The sequence below is a fragment of the Euleptes europaea genome, chromosome 19 (assembly GCF_029931775.1).
Source record: "Euleptes europaea isolate rEulEur1 chromosome 19, rEulEur1.hap1, whole genome shotgun sequence".
Classification (NCBI taxonomy): Eukaryota; Metazoa; Chordata; class Lepidosauria; order Squamata; family Sphaerodactylidae; genus Euleptes; species Euleptes europaea.
The window spans coordinates 25149883-25169498 of record NC_079330.1 but is presented as its reverse complement, the minus strand read 5'-3'; the positions used below and the strand labels follow the sequence as shown (position 1 = coordinate 25169498).

Genomic DNA, 19616 nt, shown 5'->3' with positions numbered 1-19616 from the left:
CTCCTCCCCCCTCCTATCAGACACATGCCTGCTTCCCCTTTGCCATGAATGAGCAGGCTTGCACTCACTTGGGCTGCTGTCTTTGCCCAGAACTGGACGAAGGCTGAGACGGCGGCTGGGACTGGGTGGACTGAGGAGTAGTGTTGGCCTGAAGCTGATGATACTGAGGGGTCGTGATTGGCTGGCTGGGCGTTGTGTAGGAGTAGCTGGGAGTCAGCAGAGGGGTGGCCACTGGCTGCTGAGCCGGAGTTGTGAAGACCTGCGAAGGAGAGGGGTGGGGGGAACAAGAGACCTGTTGAAAGTGGCTCGGAGGAACATTGAAACGCACACCAGGACTCAGTGGAATACCTGCAGAATGCGGCTCTACAGGGGTGAGCAGAAGGCAGGTGGATCTCCTGGCCCCCGTGGCCTTCCTACACAAAACACTAGAGATGGACCTCGGCTGTATCCCGGTTAAGTATTAAGAGGGAGGAAATGCACACTTGGGGGTCAGGGCACTACTACTGTTATACCTTCAGAGCTAATGAAGCCTCAGAATTTCCTCTGATTAGTACATTTAAAACATTTTACATCCAGTTCAAAAAGAGTGCCTGTATGCAGATGAGCATACAGTAACTGGGTTATAACTTTCGGCGTATCTTCAAGGCAGCTGTTAAGTAAGAGTAATAGCCTTATCTTTACCAGACAGCATATAAATTAAACGGTAAAGATTTCACACAGGAAAGTGTGAAATCAATGGAGTGATAAAAGACGATCTTAAAGAAGAATATAAATCACAACTGAATAAAAATGGGTCAGTGTTTCTGTCTTTGCCTTTCCACAAGGGCAGACTCTCTGATTGATTGGATTGTCTAAGAATCTGCCCAATAATTCGTTGAGAGGTAAACATTATGTCTGGCCAAGAAGAAAAGTCTTCGGAAGGTTGGAATAGTTAGGAATTTTAGATAACCTGGAAGCACTGGAAAAGATGGGGGTAATCTGTCCCCAGGAAGAAGGAGCACATTTCCTTTTGGCATCATCACATAATTCATGATGGTCCCTATGTCCTAAATCTGTGAGTATCTTGTTCAGTACTAGAGAAAGGTCTGAGGGAAAACTTGGGTAGGAAATCTGTACGCTTGGAAATCTTTCATCTACTATCTTTGTCCAAGAAGACACAAAGGGGGTCGCATTTTACATCACAGTTTTCAACCTTAGCCTCATAACAGTGACAGCTTTGACCAACATTTTAATATGTACTCCCTCTTGGCATGCAGAAGGTCCCAGGTTCAATCCCCAGCAGCATCTCCAGTTAAAGGGACTAGGCAGGGAGGTGATGTGAAAAACCTCTGCCTGAGACCCTGGAGAGCTGCTGCCGGTCTGAGTAGGCAATCCTGACTTTGATGGACCGAGAGTCTGATTCCGTATAAGGCAGCTTCATGTGTGTTCCTGTGTTCAGGATTCTACAACTGGGATCAATACACATTTTCGGGCAATGGGGCCCGGAAGTGTGAAGTGGGACAGCTCTGGGTAGCAGCCAGTAGAAAGGCCCAAGGCCCGAAGAGGCCGAGAGGTGCCTCCAGCTGTGCCAGGTTCTTGGTTGGTGGGGCTGTGTTTGGGGGGGGGAGACGGAGCTCCTTCGCTCTCAGTCCCCTGCTGGGTGATTAGCATGCTCAGCCATCAAGGCCCACATGTCAGCTCAGCGAATTTTTTCTCCTGCTAAACCCCGTCCCTGCTGGAAGCTTAACTGCCTCCCCCCAGATCAAAACACATTCCAAGGGGAAGGGTGGGGAGGGCAGACCTGCCAACCTCCTAACAGCTTCCCTTCATTTACTCTGACGGCTTGCAAAGAATCAAGAGAGACAAGTGAAACACAGAGGCTGGACAGACAGGGACCAACCAGAGCAAAGTGGGATGAAGAACAAGCACAGTGGGAAACGGGGGGTTTCTTCTCCAGAGGATGCTGCAAAACTGACAGGAGCCAGAGGCTTTGAAAAGAGGAGCTACATTCTTTCTTGGCTGGTTGGGTGATCAATGGCTAACTGGCCACAATGGCCTCCATGGGGAGAGGTGCTCTATCCCAGATTAGCAGATACCAAGAACAAACAGCGGTTCCTCAGCTTGTTGGGGCTCTAACAGTCTCCCATAAAAAAAGCTTAGCTCTGCACCGAACTTCTAGGCCCCTTGGTTTCCTGGTGATGCAACATAGCCAGAGTGGTGTAGTGATTAAGAGTGGTGGTTTGGAACGGTGGATTCTGATCTGGAGAACCGAGTTTGATTCCCCACTCCTCCACATGAGTGGCGGAGGCTAATCTGGTGAACTGGATTTGTTTCCCCACTCCTACACACGAAGCCAGCTGGGCGACCTTGGGCTAGTCACAGCTCTCTTAGAGCTCTCTCAGCCCCACCTACCTCACAGGGTGTCTGTTGTGGGGAGGGGAAGGGAAGGTGATTGAAAGCTGGTTTGATTCTCCCTTAAGTGGTAGAGAAAGTCGGCATATAAAAACCAACTCTTCTTCTGCTAGCCAAGGGCTCAGATCAGAAAGGGAACGAGAGTGGCAGGTAGGGTTGCCAGCTCTGGGTTGGGAAATACCAGGAGATTTTAGCATGGAGCCTGGGGAGGGCTTTGGGGAAGGGAGGGACCTCAGCAGGGTACAATGCCGTAAGAGTCCACCCTCCACAGCAGCCATTTCCTCCAGGGGAACTGACCTTGGTCATCTGGAGATCAATTGTAATAGCTGAGATTGCCAGGTGCCACGTGGAGGTTGGCAACCCTAGTGGCAGGACTGGCGATGACCCAACCCTCAAAGTCTGGGCCGGGGCATGTATTTGTGGAAGAGACCCATTGGGGGACACCACGCAGCTTTAGCCACCAGCACCCCATCCTCCCGTCCAGCCACCTACGTGGTAAGCGCTGCTCCCACCACCGCTGCCTCCATAGCCGTACTGACTGGAGGCCCACTGGGCGGGCGTGGCATTGGCGTTCTGCCCCTGACCGGTCACGGCGGCGATGGCGCTAAACATCTGGGAGGTCATGTTCTGCGGCAGGGCGTTCACAGCTCGAGTCAGATCTGGAAAAGAGAAAAGTGCAGGGGGGGTGTATGCTAGCGGCAGCAGCGCACAAACAAAGGCCTGCGCAGAAGAGGGGTATGTGTTGCAACTCACCTGCTAGGTTAATATTGGCAGGAGTAGCGTTGATAGATGCTGGGGTTCTGGTCCTGCTGCTACTGCTGGGGGTGATCCCTGGGTGGGGGGACAGAGACGAGACGTGAAGTTAATTCTGCCAACTGGCATTATGCAAAAGGCCTCTGGGTGATAAACACTACCTTCAGTAGTAGTAGTAGTAGTAGTAGTAGTAATAATAATTTAAAAAATTATACCCTCCCCCCCGCTGGAAAACCGGAATCAGGGCGGCTATCATATATATATATACACCATATCAGCGGTTCTCAAACTGCTCTGCGAAATATCTCCTAGTGCTCCGTGAAGAGATTGGAAAGAAAAATACTACTGTCATTCGGTTTAGTATATAGGTCTAGGTGAAAATTAGTGCTCCATGACTCAAACAGTTTGGGAACTGCTGCACTATATAATATTACACATATGCATAGTAATACAACATTTAAAACACAATTAAAAACAAAACCAATTTTACTACATCTTCCATTCAGACTGCGCCATCAACCATTTTCCCTGGGGGAGGATGTTTGTAGAGGTGGCCACAGCCCCAGATCACAATAGGAAGGCCAACAGTCCAGACTGATGTTATGCTTCTCAAGGAGGAGGAGACATAAGGATGAAGGAATGGAAAACAAAAAACAAGGGAGAGGGGGAAGGAAGGGGAAGGGAAGGGGAAGGAAGGGAAAAGGAGGGACAAGGAAAAGGGAAAAAGGGAAGGGGAACGGGAGGGAAATACTTAAACAAACACTAGGGGTTTTACAATATTAAAAGTGAAGTGGTATCTGACGAAGTGAGCTGCGCTCATGCCCTACCAGAAATTTTGTGACTGCTACTGGACTTTTTACAAGCTAAGAGGAGAGCCGGCACACAAGAAACGGGGTTGGGAAGCGGCCAAAACTAAAGCAGCAAAGCAGGCAGAGAAAGCCAAGCCAGCAAATTTGCATGCTTTCTTTCTCTCCCTCCTCTCTCCTTTTGCTAAGCTAATTTTATAATTTTACTTTAAAAATGTAGTCATGTATCTTAAAAGGCATACCAGCACAATGAGACAAATACAAAAGAGCACGATTCATGCTGATTTACATAATTCCCTGCAAATATGTCTCTCAGCCATTTAAGATCACAGAAGTAAAATATTCATTGGTTCTTGTAGGTTATCTGGGCTGTGTAACCGTGGTCTTGGTATTTTCTTTCTTGAAGTTTCGCCAGCAGCTGTGGCAGGCATCTTCATCTTCACTCCTCTGAAGATGCCTGCCACAGCTGCTGGCGAAACGTCAGGAAAGAAAATACCAAGACCACGGTTACACAGCCCGGATAACCTACAAGAACCAATGAACTCTGACCGTGAAAGCCTTCGACAGTAAAATATTCAGTTTTGTAGAAAAAGTAAAAGAAGGACAATGCTGGATGAGAAAAGGGATAGGCTATATGTTTCCTCAGTTATTAACTTAATTAAAAGTTACAGCACAGAACTGCCTCCAATAGAATAAAATCCTATTTACATTCATCTGCTTTAAATAGGAGCCACCGATATATTAATGGAAGAGTTCACATAATCGACCACATTCTCCCCAGCCGGTGTCTTCATCTTCCCAGAAAGCTGCCAGGCTCAGCTTGACAGGTGTGAGCAAGTTCACAGTTCCAAACCAGACTAATTTGTCTTACAAGCACCCAGGCAAAATCACCATGGAATTTAACAGGCAAGCGGTGGTGGAAAGGGCCGCCGAGTCACAGGTGGCTTGTGGTGACCCCGTAGGGTTTTCAAGGCAAGGGACAATCAGAGGTGGTTTGCCACTGCAGGGTCTACGTTTTGGAGTCGAAGCTCCCTCTGTCAGATACCCTCTGAAACTACACGGCGGCCATGACTGCACTTTACAACAAGTCTTTGTAACCCTAAGGATTCATAAACTTTTTACGAAGTCACAATGGGTAGCCATGTTAGTCTGTCACTAGAAGAAGAAGAGTTGGTTTTTATATGCTGACTTTCTCTACCACTTAAGGGAGAATCAAATCGGCTTACAATCCCCTTCCTTTCCCCACAACAGACACCCTGTGAGGTAGGTGGGGCTGAGAGAGCTCTAGGAGAGCTGTCACTTGCCCAAGGTCACCCAGCTGGCTTCGTGTAGGAGCGGGGAAACAAATCCAGTTCACCAGATTAGCCTCTGCCGCTCATGTGGAGGAGCGGCGAATCAAACCCGGGTCTCCAGATCTGAGTCCACAGCTCCAAACCACCGCTCTTAACCACTACACCAGGTTGGCTCACGGAAGCTCATACCCTGCCAGAAATTTTGTTAGTCTTCGAGGTGCTGCTGGGCTCTTGCTCTTTTCTATTTTTAAAAAGTGAAAGCCAACATTCCGCAGAACCTAAATCCAAAGCCTACGTTATGTGCCTTTGCTGCCCCTCCCAGAGAAGACGCTCAGCCCCCATTATACACCCCTTCCTCCCCTGATCACGAAGCCACCAATGGTTACCTGGCACAGGGTCTTGATAGTGATCTTTGAACCACCGGAACAGCCCGTTGACCGTGTGGAAGATGTGATTACGGTACCGGAACCCCTCGGGCGTCACCGTCACATACTCAATCCTGCAGAAAGAATGCCCCACCGAACAACTCTGCTCAGCTGTACTGGCCAGTGCGCCTAGCAGAAGGTCTGGAGGCACAACATACAACCGCATGGCCAAAGCCAGAAAAGCTCTGGACACGTTCAGCCTCTGGATGGGAGACTGCCAGTTCGCTGCTCCAACTCCACCCCCCCCTTTCCACGACAGAAGGAAATCAAGATGGAAAGGTAATGAAGAAGTAAGAGTAGAAGCTCAAACATACAGCCAGCTAAGCACAGTATGAGCCAGCTGAAGGATCACCATCTCGCTGGCTCAGAATCAGTACAGAAGGACATCAAGATGCAAGATAACAGAAATATCCCCAAAAGGCACACCCACCTAGGCTTCCCTCGCGGCTGGTACCCCAGGAGGAATTTGCCAGGGAGTTCTTTGCAGGCACAGATGAAGTATGGGATGAAGGTGGGCTTCTCCTTCTTGGTTTTGATCAGGAGCTCTTCCAGTTTCTAGGACACAGAGGGACAAGGAGGAGTTCAGCTGGACGACACTCTGCTCACCAAGCGAAACTGCCACGCAGGGGTGCTCCCCGGAGGACTGGCAGCAACTCGGTGACTCAGTCTCAGGCCACATCTTTGGAACTGTAATGAAGACTAAGACCCCCCCCACAATCCCTACATTCCTTAACACCGGAACAAAGCCATTGGAATAGTCCATTGGAGCAACAAATACATAGGAACAGGGATCTTGTGAATATCTTAAAGACTAAGGTTTTATTCCAGTAGAAGGTTTTGTGGACTAGAGCCCACTTCATCAGATGCAGCATGTAGTGGGTCTCCCAATAGGCAGACGTTTATGTACACGGTTATGGGGGGAAAAAACAAGTAGCAAACAGCAGAGACAAGGGGCTGTGAAATACAGGAGTACAGGGCGAAATGTAACTATCTAAAATTCAAATTTAGTCAAGAAAAATACAAAGACTGTTTCCCAAGTTTTGTTTAGCTAGACAATATCTCTAAAGGTTGAGGAGTTCCAGGTTTCAGTGAGATAGTTAACAACTGTGGTGATACCCCACCTTCTTGTTCAGGCTGCGGGGGAAGAGAGAGAAAGACTGTGCCAAACCTCTTCTTGAATTCTAATTCAGCGGTTTCATTTTGGGGCCTCCCCTGTCATTCTCTTTCTGGGGAAAGGTGACTCTTAGAGCCAACGTGGTGTAGTGGTCTCCAGTTAAAGGGACTGGGCAGGTAGGTGATGTGAAAGACCTCTGCCGGAGAGCCGCTGCTGGTCTGAGCAGACAATACTGACTTTGATGGACCAAGGGTCTGATTCAGTAGAAGGCAGCTTCATGTGAGATTAGGATGGCGGGGGGGGGGGGGGGACCATTCCCCGCTCCAAGTACATGCAGTCCTTCCTGGCTGGATTAACTGAAGCTCAACTCCAAGCAGCTGGGAGCCAGAGTGGTTAAGGTTCTGGACTAGCATCTGGGAGACCCAGGTTCCAATTCCCATTTGTGTCACGGAAGCTTGCTGAGTGATCTTGGCCCAGCCTAACCTGCCTCTCATGGGGGTTGTTGTGAGGATAAACTGGGGAGGAGAGTGATGCAAGCCGCTTTGGGTCCCCATTGGGAAGAAAAGTGAAGTATAAGTGAATGAATAAATAATAAATCCCTTAAGCTAAAGCTCACCTTCCTGTCTCCTCCGTTGCAATCCTGGTAATACTTATGGCTGAGCAGATCTCTTGCAAAAGACGCCATCGGCTGGACATAGCGAGCAACTATTTCATCCAGGTCCTCAAACTCCTTTGGAGGAAAATAGGGACAGGTCACAAATCCGGTCAAGGAAGACCACCCTTTCCCCTCTTGCCACGCTCTCCCGGTCAGGCTTACCTCTGTGTTGATCCACAGCGTGGCGCCCAGGCTGAAGGCGTTCTCCTTGCCTTCTTCCCGCACGTCGACGTGCTGGTAGATGTTGTCAGATACTTTCCAGGTGACTGTCAAGTGGTTCTCCCCTTTGCTGCTGGGGCGGATGATGACGTCACCTTGGTCCATCGTCTCCATCATCTTCTCAGCCTGTTTGAAGTTGATGTTGTGGAAGGACGGGTGGGCGATGACCCGTTTGATGTATGCTGCAGGGAAAACAACAAGCAGGTGGTTCTCACAAACATGCCCCCTTCACGGCGGTGCTGCGGGCCCCTTTCTTTCCCCGCCGGGGTGCTGGGAGACTCACTGGTGCGCTGCTGCTTCCTCTTCAGCTCTTCTTCCTGCTTGTGATCTGCTGCCTCGGCGTCAAAGTCGTAGTACGTGTCTTTGGGCAGCTTCCACTCGTTGTTCTTGTCCATCAAGTCTGAGGTCCGGCAGGTCAGGTCAGCGCTGAACTTCTCGATGTCAATCTTCATGATCCGGCAGTGCACAGTCATCCCCACCTGGGCAGGAGAGAAAGGAAGGTATGGCCAGAAGAATAGTTAGATTGTGGAACTCCCTGCTCCAGGATGTGGTGATGGCTGCCAACTTGGAAGGCTTTAAGAGGGAAGTGGACATGTTCATGGAGGAGAGGGGTATTCATGGCTACTAGTAAGAATGGATACTAGTCAAGATGCATACCTGTTCTCTCCAGGATCAGAGGAGCATGCCTATTATACTGGATGCTGTGGAACACAGGCAGGATAATGATGCAGTTGTCTTGTTTGTGGGCTTCCTAGAGGCACCTGGTTGGCCACTGTGTGAACAGACTGCTGGGCTTGATGGGCCTTGGTCTGATCCAGCATGGCCTTTCTTATGTTCTTATGTAAAGCTTTAAGAGGGGAGTGGACATGTTCATGGAGGAGAGGGGTATTCATGGCTACTAGTAAAAATGGCTACTAGTCATAATGCATACCTATTCTCTCAAGGATCAGAGGAGCATGCCTATTATATTGGGTGGTGTGGAACATAGGCAAGAGAATGCTGCTGCAGTTGTCTTGTTTGTGGGCTTCCTAGAGGCACCTGTTTGGCCACTGTGTGAACAGACTGCTGGACTTGATGGGCCTTTGGTATGATCCAGCAGGGCTTTTCCTATGTTCTTAGAAGCCATGTGAATACTGGAGAAGCCAGGTAAATAACTAACAGGTGCTGATGACAACAATGGAGGTGTCATCTTTCATTTCTATCACTCTGCCAGAAAGGGAGGGGAAAAAATCACCACTCCCCAGAAACTTGGGGGAGGGATGCAATATAGTGGCAAAATTCTCCTTACCATTGGGACAAGCAGCTTATCAAGTGGCATGGGGCACACCATGATTAAGAAACCACTTAGCTAAGGATTGTTTGCATTCACCCCTCTGCTGACTAAATATTCCGAGCTGAGGCTGCCAGATATGAAAGACAGTCTGCCCCCGCACCGGCTTACCTTGACCCTTTCCTCGGGCCGCTTGACCACCTTGTCACTGAGGAACTTGGTCGGGATAAAGCCGGTTACCCCGTTGTCCAGCCGAGTCTTTACCCCAATGGCCTGGCCAGGGCAGGAGCCACTATCAAAGTGATTCCAAACCTGGAAAGAAAAGGAATGCAAGGGAAAATAACTAAATAAACAAACCTCAAATAAAAGCAACTATCAGTAAGGGGACCATGTTAGAACCTTAACTCCCAGTATGTGCCCCAGAAGACTTTATGGTCATCTAATACCAACTTACTTGTAGTCCCCAGCTGGCCTTGACCGGCTGGCCTCAACCAGAGCCAGGGCCTTCTCTTCCCTGCCCCCTGCCTGGTGGAATAGCCTCCCTAGTGAGATCAGGGCCCTGTGGGATTTTAAAGAGTTTCCCAGAGCCTGTAAGACGGAGCTATTTCACCAGGCTTATGGTTGAGGACAGCAATGGTATCTTTCTCTACAAATGCTGGCCTCCCTACCTATTTACCCCTGCTTGCTTCCCCCTGATACCACACTACGGGGTTTCATTTTTCAGCATGCCCTCTTACAATTGCTAGTAAATTAAGGCTGCCATCTAAAAACGTTTTATTCCCATTTACGCATGTTTTAAGGCTAGTTTTTGTTTTTTTAAAATGCTTTAATTCTTGTTTTAGTGTATATTGTATTGTTTCTGTAAGCCACTCTGAGCCTGGCTTTGGCCGGGGAGGGCGAGGTAGAAACTTGATAAAATAAATAAATAAATAAATAATAAACCTGAGGATACATTAACAGTAGCACTAAGGGAGGCCAATTAGCAATTCCACATTATTAGAGGAAGATAAGGATGAACTGGATGGTATAATTGTGTGTAAAGTGCCGTCAAGTCGCAGCCAACTTATGGCGACCCCTTATGGAGTTTTCATGGCAAGAGACTAACAGAGGCAGTTTGCCAGTGCCTTCCTCTGCACAGCAACCCTGGTATTCCTTGGTGGTCTCCCATCCAAATACTAACCAGGGCTGACCCTGCTTAGCTTCCGAGATCTGACGAGATCGGGCTGTACCATGCTGCCTTCCCTCCTGATGGTATAATTACAAGGTCAGAAATTAGACATACTATTACAACAGTAAACTATGACAAAGTCCCCAGCACTGATGGTTTTACAGGAGAGTTTTATAATAAGACCTTTATAGGAGAGAGCTCCAAAACTGTAAAGGTTATTTAACTATATAGGTAAAGTGGAGAAGATGCCAACAACTTAGAGGAAATTAAGAATACTGATCTTTAAGAAAATAAAATACTGATCTCTAAGAAAATAAAAATATCCAGAAAATCCCCACACAAAACTGGCAAATTAGACTGAAATACTGGAGAGTGTGTGACTGGAAAAACAGGTTTTCATGAGAAAAACAGCTTTCAGGGAACATCAGAAAAATGGCATTTAGTTATCTAAGGAACAAATCCTGCTGGTTTAGGATCGTTACTAAGCAGTTTGTTGGCATATCTGCAAAGATATGCTGGTGCCAGTGGCTCAGTTGTAGAGCATCTGCTTGGCATGCAGAAGGTCCCAGGTTCTATCCCCTGCATCTCCAGTTAAAGGGACTAGGCAGGGGATGTGAAAGACCTTTCTCTGCCTGAGACCCTGGAGTGCCGCTGCCGGTCTGAGTAGACAATACTGACTTTGATGGACCAAGGGTCTGATTCAGTCTAAGGCAGCTTCATGTGTTCATGTGTACCAAACTCTAGCAGTGTAATGCTGGAACATGAATAGCTAGAACTGGGGTGTGCTGGGGAGGAATGGGGGTTAGTCAACATCCTAAACCTGTCCAGCTCGAGACATATGTTCAATGCCAGCGTAACATTACAAGAGCAATTACTCAGGCACAGCTTTAAAAATCACCGGGGACATGGAGTTAAAAACACAAATCCTGCCCCCAAGCCCCTGAACAATTTAGAAATACTAAGTGTTCATCTCGTGTGTTGTTTTTATCTTGTTGATGTTCTATTGCTAGTGTTAATGGACAGCCTTCTACCAATATTAGTCTCTCTAAAGGTATATGGGAAGGATACCCATTGTTTCTATCTGGATATAGCAGTTTTTGGTAATTAGGGTAAAGATGAGGGCAACCAGGGTGTTCAAGTAGGGAATACAAGGAATAAAATTTTGGTGTACGTTATTTGATTTTTGCATTATGTAACCCTGAACCTTGTTTTCTCTATGTGGATGAGATAGTAAATGAAATCAGTGGATCAGGTTGCAAGATCAATCTAGAATTGTTGAGTGGCTCTACTGTCAACGTGCGGAGGTGGTGAGCGCTCCTTCCCTGGAGGTTTTTAAGCAGAGACTGGATGGCCATCTGTCAGCAATGCTGATTCTATGACCTTAGGCAGATCATGAGAGGGAAGGGATCTTGGCCATCTTCTGGGCATGGAGTAGGGGTCACTGGGGTGTGTGTGTGGGGGGGGGAGATAAGTGCAGGGGGTTGGACTAGATGACCCTGGTGGTCCCTTCCAACTCTATGATTCTGTGATAGGGTGATTAGTACTATTGACATGGAGGTGCAGGAAAAATTACATATTAGAATCAAGGCAAGCAGTCAATGGCTGAATGTGTAATAGGCATGATTTATATTGCATTCAATTAACAACTCTTTATGCAGAAAGATAAGCATTAGTCTCTGATGAATACTAGGAATTTTCTCTGTGTAATTTTGGACAATAAAAATTATTTGATTCACATTATTTAATCTAAAGTATGTTATATCCAAAGTATTTTATATACCAAAATATTCCTTAGATCGCTACATGCAGGTGCATTTTGAACATTATAATGACTTGTCCCCTTGCTGATTGGGAAGGAAGTGATGGATTTTCCTCAAGCAATTTGGTAGCCCAAACCACCTGATGTATGAAAATATAACAAAATTAAGTGTGGTGTATGAACTTATCATTAGTAGGCAAATCAGCACACTCAACCTTATTACTTGCACAAAGGAGATAATGGAAATTCCTGCAAGATCAGCAAGTTCCTATTACTGCTGTATTTCTGTAGTTTTGGCACACTACACTCTCCGTTTCTGAAAGAGATTTTGAGCTGCAAAGTGAGGCTTAATGACTTCACTAAGTAGAGTACATCTTGTTCCATAGCAACAAAAAGAGGCACATATTTTACAGGAAACGTGGCTTTGAGTGAGTCGACAAGAGGGGCTCCCCCCTCCCGGTCCTGGTTTCTTTTCATTTTGGCTGTCGATACATCTCAGTATGTATAGTGATTCTGCAGGGCTATGATATTTTGACTGCCCAAAATATCATTTCAAAGGCTGCACGCATGAGACTGGGAAAAGACGGTATATGTATAGGACTCTGGCTTAACAGGAAGTTCCAGTACGCATGCACAACTTAACAGGAAGTTCCAGTACGCATGCACAGAACACCATCACCTACCCAGAGGTTGGCTCTGGCTCAGTTCATGGTACTAGCAACATTACCTCGCTGAGCTCGGGGAAGTTGTCCTGCTGACAGAAGGGGCATTGCCACAGGCCCGTCTCGTCATTCCTGATTGCCTGGTCATAGCTTTCCCCCTGGGGTCGTCGGTGGGCTATTCCTGTCACATTGCAGATGATCAGCTTACCTGAAGGGAGAGAGGATCAGAAATAAGCATGGTGTGGGAAAAGCCTTAAACAAGCTCTCTGAGAAGGATGTGTGGTTTGTGTAGCTGGGCTGGTAAGAGCCACACAGGTGATGCGGGAGTTCTGTAGCCTGCTGTGGCGGGAGTCTGTGGACCCTCCCTCTTTCTAGCTCGTTGTGCATGGCCCTCTCTGCCTGCTTCACTTACCAAAAAGCAGCCCAGAGAGATTTGGATATAAAAGAACCTTTCATACAGAGAAGCATTCTTCCACAGTCATTCTCAAACAGCATTCAAGCAATATAAGTAGTAAAAAGTTATTGAACTTACAGAAAGAATATGAAGCATAGGAGAAAGCAATATTTAGTTGAACATATATTTAACAAACGTATACATACATTGACAGACATACAGAAACAAAGGCCTTTGGAGCACTTCCAAAGAGAGAGACAGAGATGGCAACCATTCAAAGGGTCTGTGGTCTCTCAGTGGAAGGACAAAGAACTGGGGTTTTGGGTTGTTCCTTTATAGAGAGAGGGGGTCCCAAATGACCCCTCCCTGACACATTCTTAGGAAATGAGTTTCTGCAAATCATGACTTGTTTAGAAATATCTTGTTCCATAATAATTCTTTTCACTGTCTGCTTTGATATCTGATTGTCCATCAATGTTCCAAAACAATCTTTTCCCTTGATTTGTTGTCGGTTTTTATAACCTTGCATAAATTTTGGGGCATCTGATGTGCTTTGGGTGGTTAATTGCTGGCGATGCAATTACTTATGACCCTTTCAGGTCAGAGTCCTGCTTGGAGCTGATGTCAGCTAATAGCTGCTTTCTGAAAGTCAGGTCTATAGGTGATAATGTATGTGGTCAATTTCAACCCAAACTCTTTTAATATAGATTACTAATATTTTTAATATAAACTAATGATCAATACTGAAAATTCTCGCGACACCTGCGTCTATAGCAGCGGTTCCCAACCTTTTTTTGACCAGGGACCACTAGGACGTTTTTGTTCGGTGCAGGGACCCCAAGGTTCAAAATAAAAATTCTGAGAATTTGAAAATAAACTTTAATCATAACTGTTAGTTAAACATTAAACTTAGAATAATATTTGAATATATATTTTTATAATAGAGAACTTTTAATTGAAAATATTAATTTATTATGGGTTTATAACTTTGTTTCGCGGACCTTAATTTAGTTCTCGCGGACCCCTGGGCGTCCATGGACCCCTGGTTGGGAACCAGTGGTCTATAGCAACATGGAGGAATGGAAGAGTCGAGCACTAAGCATGCAAATAGCAAGCATCCTCCCGCGACAATTCCTCTTGCCAATATGGGAAGGCCTACCTATGTAGAACGTGTCAGGGGTCTCCTTTGTCAACATATTGAAGACCTCCTCAGAATTGGGGGAGCGGTACGGGCTCCTCAGGTCCTTGTAGCGACAGCTTAGTTCGGCACGGATGTCATACAAGGTGATGTGTTTGTCTCCATAACCCTGTGAGAAAGCCACAATGAAAACAAACCTGCAGGCAACCTGGGAAAACCAAGATATAAAACAACTTAAGGGTAATTTCTAGTGACCTGTCTTTCCAGCTCCTCAGCAAAGGCATCAAGATCCAGGTCCTTCAGACGCTCCGGATTTTCCAGAATCTCCTCCAGGGCACCAGCAGGGTTGGCGTCTTCTGCCGACTCATCGTACTCTAAGGCATCGACAGCCATTTTCCTGGCCCATTCATAGGTTTCTGGGTGGACCCTGGACCCATCCAGGACTTCAATGTAGGAATCTGTGCTGTAGGTAAGGAGAAACAGCTGGACTTGTAAAATCTGCCCAAAGGCAGTGTTGCTAGTCACTAGAATATTTGATTTGCTATTCGGTTACCAAAGTTTGGACTTACACTAAAGTATCCTAAGGAAACTTAACAGTCAAGGGATAAGATGAACCAGGGGTCATCTTATGGATCAGTGACTGACTCACAGAACAAAAGGAAGTAAACAGTGAAAGACCACCACCCCCGGATCTGTGTTCGGACCTGTGGTATTCAATTTGTTTGTTTCTTTGCACAGTTTGGGTGTTGCCAGGGGAAGGCACTGGCATTGGCTCCTTCCCTAGCAGGGAAATGAAGTCTGACCACTTCCAAGCAACCTACATCCTGGCACCAACCTGTCACCCAGCGACGCTGTGTCAATCTTGATGAACCCAGCACAATTAATGAAGACCTTTGGTCCCATGTGGCACATGGTGACTAACTGGGTTCGGTTCTCCAGCCGCGTGTTGTTCTGCTTCAGGATCTGCGCAAGGGGTGGGGAAGAGAGACAGAGGAGAAAGAGAAGAAGAGTTGGTTTTTAGATGCCGACTTTCTCTACCACTTAAGGCAGAATCAAACCAGCTTACAATCGCCTCCCCTTCCCCTCCCCACAACAGACACCTTATGAGGTAGGTGGGGATGAGAGTTCAGAGAACTGTGACTGGCCCAAGGTGACCCAGATGGCTTCATGTGTAGGAGTGGGGAAACCAACCTGGTTCACTAGATTAGCCTCCGCTGCTCATGTGGAGGAGTGGGGAATCAAATCCAGTTCTCCGGATTAGAGTCCACTGCTCTTAACCCCTACTCCACCCTGTATGCATCGAGAGAGAGTGCATTCAGCAGATACTAACTTCTCTATCTACTGCAGGGCCAAGGCACACTGACTGTGATGGTAACTTGATTCTGCTTGCAGACTTCAGTGAGTCTTATTTTTCTTATTGTGGAAAGAATCTTTGTTCACACAAAGATACTTGGGGGGGCGTGTTAAGAAAGGTACTGGCTCAAAGTGGCTGGAGACATAAGTATAAACTGCTTAGGATAAAAAGGGCAGAAGGGTTCCCTTTCCCCAAAATCATGACTTAATTGCCACGCATCCAGCACATAAACAAAAGCAGGGTGCATCAGGATAGATATCAGTCAGTCGGGCGATCGGCCACTCCAAGTGGCTGGTTTTGCAAAATAACCGAAGTGCATTCCGGTTTAAACACCAGATGCTCTATGAATGGCTCTGGGCCAGTTGCATGCTCTTGCATTTACAAGCTGCTCATGAGGTGCTGCCGGAGTCTTTTGGAGGCATCCTCTAGGAACAGTCCCCCTTGTCTCTGGCCAAGGACGGTAGCACTGGGAAGAGGTTTACCTTCAGCAGGTGAGTGCCCTTGCGTGGCCCCAGTCCACAGACGTACTGAAGGAGGGCCTGGCTGTGTGGGTGGGCGATGGCTCGGTTGACATCCACTCCCACTTCGTTCACGCGGTTGATGAACTCGCAGTACAAGGCATTCAGCAGGTCCTCTTTCACAACGTGCTCCTGGCCAAGTGCAGAACGGCGGTTATGTACTGAGCTGCGCAAGGCAGGCTGGGCTTGCTCAGGAGTAGCCCCTTCCAACTGGCCCCCACACAGGGCCAAAGTTCCTTTGGGAAAATGTTCCAATACACACACGCCAGGAATGCAAAGGATTGCAAGGCAGCAGAAAGGGAGAGCTCTGAGCTAGAAAGAGCATAGAGCTGGGAGATTTCATACGGGGGGTGGGGATACACTGTTTCCTGCCCTGTCGCAGTCCATAATGCATCTAAGCTGCACTTATATCCAGTTTTTCTGGCCACCATAGAACTCAGGGCATGATTGCCAGGAGATCATCCCAGCAGGAACAGGCTTCAGACAGGTGGGCTTGATCACAGATCCTGGGATATATTTAGTTTAGAGAAAAGAAACAACCCTTCTCCTTCCTTCCCTGCCCCTACAAACCTCTCTACCTCCCCGATCCCAACATCTGCATCCAGTTAATCCAAATTCTGCCTTAGATAAACTGCTTTCCACATCCTATTGGAACTTTTTTTTTTTTTGCCGTCAAGTCACAGCTGACTTATGGCGAACCGTAGGGTTTTCAAGGCAAGAGATGTTCAGGGGTGGTTTGCCATTGCTTACCTGATCACATGAAGCTGCCTTATACTGAATCAGACCCTTGATCCATCAAGTCAGTATTTACTACTCAGACCGGCAGCGGCTCTCCGGGGTCTCAGGTGGAGGTCTTTCACATCACCTGCTTGCCTGGTCCCTTTAACTGGAGATACCGGGGATTGAACCTGGGACCTTCTGCATGCCAAGCAGATGCTCTACCACTGAGCCACGGCACCTCCGTGTCACAACCCTGGCATTCCTTGGAGGTCGCCCATCCAAATACTTGCCAGGGTTGACCCTGCTTAGCTTATGAAATCTGACGAGATCGATTAAACACTGCGCGAGCGCAGGATTAAAAACAGCCCTTTTTTTCCTCAACAGAGCGAGATTACCTGCAAAGGGTGGAGCTTGAGACACAGGATGTCCTCATCCGAGCTGCAAACCTGGGCAAACTCGACCAGTGGATCCTGTATGCGTCGAGCGAGGGAGACGGCTTGGCGTAGGACAGGGGGGTAGTCCCGGAATTCATTCTGCAGGGGGCCAAAAGTGGAGTCAGCACAGGAGATCCCTTCCTTGGCACTGATGCCTTCCACTTACTTTCTGGCAGATGCCCAGGCTTAGCTTGTTCGTAGAATCATAGAGTTGGAAGGGGCCATTCAGGCCATGTAGTCCAACCCCCTGCTCAATGCAAGATCAGCCTAGAGCATCCCTGACAAGTGTTTGTCCAGCCTCTGCTTAAAGACTGCCAAGACAGGGGGAGCTCACCACCTCCCCAGGCAGCTAATTCCACTGTTGAACGACTCTTACTGTAAAAAGTTTTTTCCTAATATCCACCTTTCTGCCTGCAATTTAAACCCATTATTGTGAGTCCTATCTTCTGCTGCCAACAGGAACAGCTCCCTGCCCTCCTCTAAGTGACAGCCCTTCAAATACTCAAAGAGAGCAATCCTGTCCCCCCTCAACCTCCTCTTCTGTTCTTTCTGAATTAACTGGTAGAGGAATATATGGAGCACCCATTGAGCCCCCTTCCACCAGCGCCCGCTCTTGGCAGATCAGAGAACACTCGAAACTAAACTGTGACTAACTGAAGGGTGGGTGACGGGCCCAAGCTAGCTTTGTCAACACAAACCAGGAAGCCGCAGAATGTATAAACTCCCATCTGCTCAGCTAAAGATTGACAAATGGGGAAGCCAATCCCACCCACATCTCCGGAAGAGGAAGGGAGATATGACCGCAGGTGGCATGGGTACAGCATCAAGGCGCTACCTCTGACTTCTTGCTGTTCATGTAGAGCGTCGCCAGTTCGTTGTCCACCAGCTCCACCCCGATGGAGGAAAGCTGCTGTCCCTGCTCCAGTTCGTGGACAATGCGCTTCACGTCCTCCATCAGCATCTGGGCATCCCTGAAAACAGCAGGGGATGGCGGGGAGGGGGAGAGAAAGGCAGGGCACAGTTGGGAAAATGCCACTCAACACTGTATCCTCTGCCACCTACCGCCAGTACAGGGTGGTGGAGGATTTGGCGTCACTTCACCCAGAGGGCACACGTGGCATCAAAGCTCAGCGCAGGTGGCCACATGCAAGGTTCTGCACAATTTGGCTTGACTCACCAGCCAACAAAGCAAAAGCTCTCTCACCTCCTGTCCCACAAAGCCAAAGCGAGGGGGCTACTTTCTCTTTCCTCCCCATACTCTATTGCTATACCAGTCGCCTTGGGGGTGAGGGTCATAACTACTGCATGAGACCAGTTCGGTATCCCAGTGCAAGAGGCAGCCTGGCACTATTTTGAAAGAGACAACCTGAACCTTTTTTTTGGGGGGGAGTGGTGGTGTAGTGGTTAAAAGCGGTGGTTTGGAGCGGCAGACTCTAATCTAGAGTACTGGGTTCAATTATCCACTCCTACACATGAGCAGCGGATGCTAATCTGGTGAAACGGGTTTGATTCCCCACCCCTACACAGCCAGCTGGGTAACCTTGGGCTAGTCACAGCTCTCTTAGGGCTCTCGCAGCCCCACCCACCACACAGGGTGTCTGTTGTGGAAAGGGGATGGGGATTGTAAGCCTGTTTGATTCTTCCTTAAGTGGTAGATAGTCGGCATACAGAACCAACTCTTCTCCTTAAGAATTCACTACTCCTGAGGCAGTGCGTGCTGGAGGCAGCCGTCATTTGCACCGACCCCACTGACCTGCTCCCCCATCCCCTTGATCCCACTCCCATCAAATTCAGCGTTTCATGTCAGACCCCGGAAGGGAATGGTTATCCAATCCAGATTCACCGTGTCTGCACGGGCAAGAGAGGACTGATTTGACTTAGTAAAGAACACGGAGGTGGGTCTGGATCTTCTGGCCAGCAGGGAACTGAAGGCAGCAGTGATAGACAAGAAACTCAATGCAGGAAAATAAAAAATGTATGTTTAAAAAAAGAAACTCAATGCAGGGAACCATAAGAAAGGATAGGCGTCTCGGTAGCAAGGTGGACAAGAGGAGCATGGTTGGTTGGGCAGAGGAAATGGGCTACTGTATAGACACTTGGCCAGGAGGTTCCAAGTTAGCCAGAATACTGGGCTCCCTTCTCATCTAGTTTGTCTCCCTTTTCCTTCCAGCAGTTTTAGAATTGGGGAATGTTCCCTTTTCCGGGGACTCTGAGGCATATGGTCTTGACTAGGGGGGGTTCAACTGGACATTGCCGGCCCAATACAACCATCCAATATTTCCTGTATCAGACTGGACTGGCAATATCCGATATCACAAAAGGCTTTCCTCATTCTGATATTTTTCTCCCAATAATTGTCAGAAATATTCAGAATCAGGTTGGGAAGCCTTTTTTGCTGCTCACAGCTGGTCTGGGGCACAATGGCTCTTTAAACAGCCATTCCACTGGGGGGGGGGGGTTAGACCTGGCCTCTGGCATTCAAAGGCCTCACCATTGAAAGTAGTGGCCTTTGAAGTCTCAAAGGTAGGTGTGCTACTGAACACC

At 47.9% G+C, this 19616-nt stretch overlaps 1 protein-coding gene across 1 annotated transcript in view; it reads right to left on the bottom strand.

Moving 5' to 3' along the window:
- SUPT6H (SPT6 homolog, histone chaperone and transcription elongation factor) overlaps window positions 1–19616 on the bottom strand; it is a 49841-nt gene that overhangs the window by 1340 nt on the left and 28885 nt on the right. Inside the window, exons 19-34 of the mRNA XM_056864949.1 lie at window positions 17908–18043; window positions 17034–17171; window positions 15883–16050; window positions 14882–15009; window positions 14302–14509; window positions 14068–14215; window positions 12580–12722; window positions 9097–9237; window positions 7939–8134; window positions 7599–7837; window positions 7398–7511; window positions 6098–6222; window positions 5629–5741; window positions 3145–3222; window positions 2884–3050; window positions 69–259 (exon numbers count right to left, since the gene is read on the bottom strand). Coding sequence (XP_056720927.1) covers window positions 69–259; window positions 2884–3050; window positions 3145–3222; window positions 5629–5741; window positions 6098–6222; window positions 7398–7511; window positions 7599–7837; window positions 7939–8134; window positions 9097–9237; window positions 12580–12722; window positions 14068–14215; window positions 14302–14509; window positions 14882–15009; window positions 15883–16050; window positions 17034–17171; window positions 17908–18043 — 2433 coding nt within the window. The remainder of the gene's footprint in view (window positions 1–68; window positions 260–2883; window positions 3051–3144; window positions 3223–5628; window positions 5742–6097; window positions 6223–7397; window positions 7512–7598; window positions 7838–7938; window positions 8135–9096; window positions 9238–12579; window positions 12723–14067; window positions 14216–14301; window positions 14510–14881; window positions 15010–15882; window positions 16051–17033; window positions 17172–17907; window positions 18044–19616) is intronic.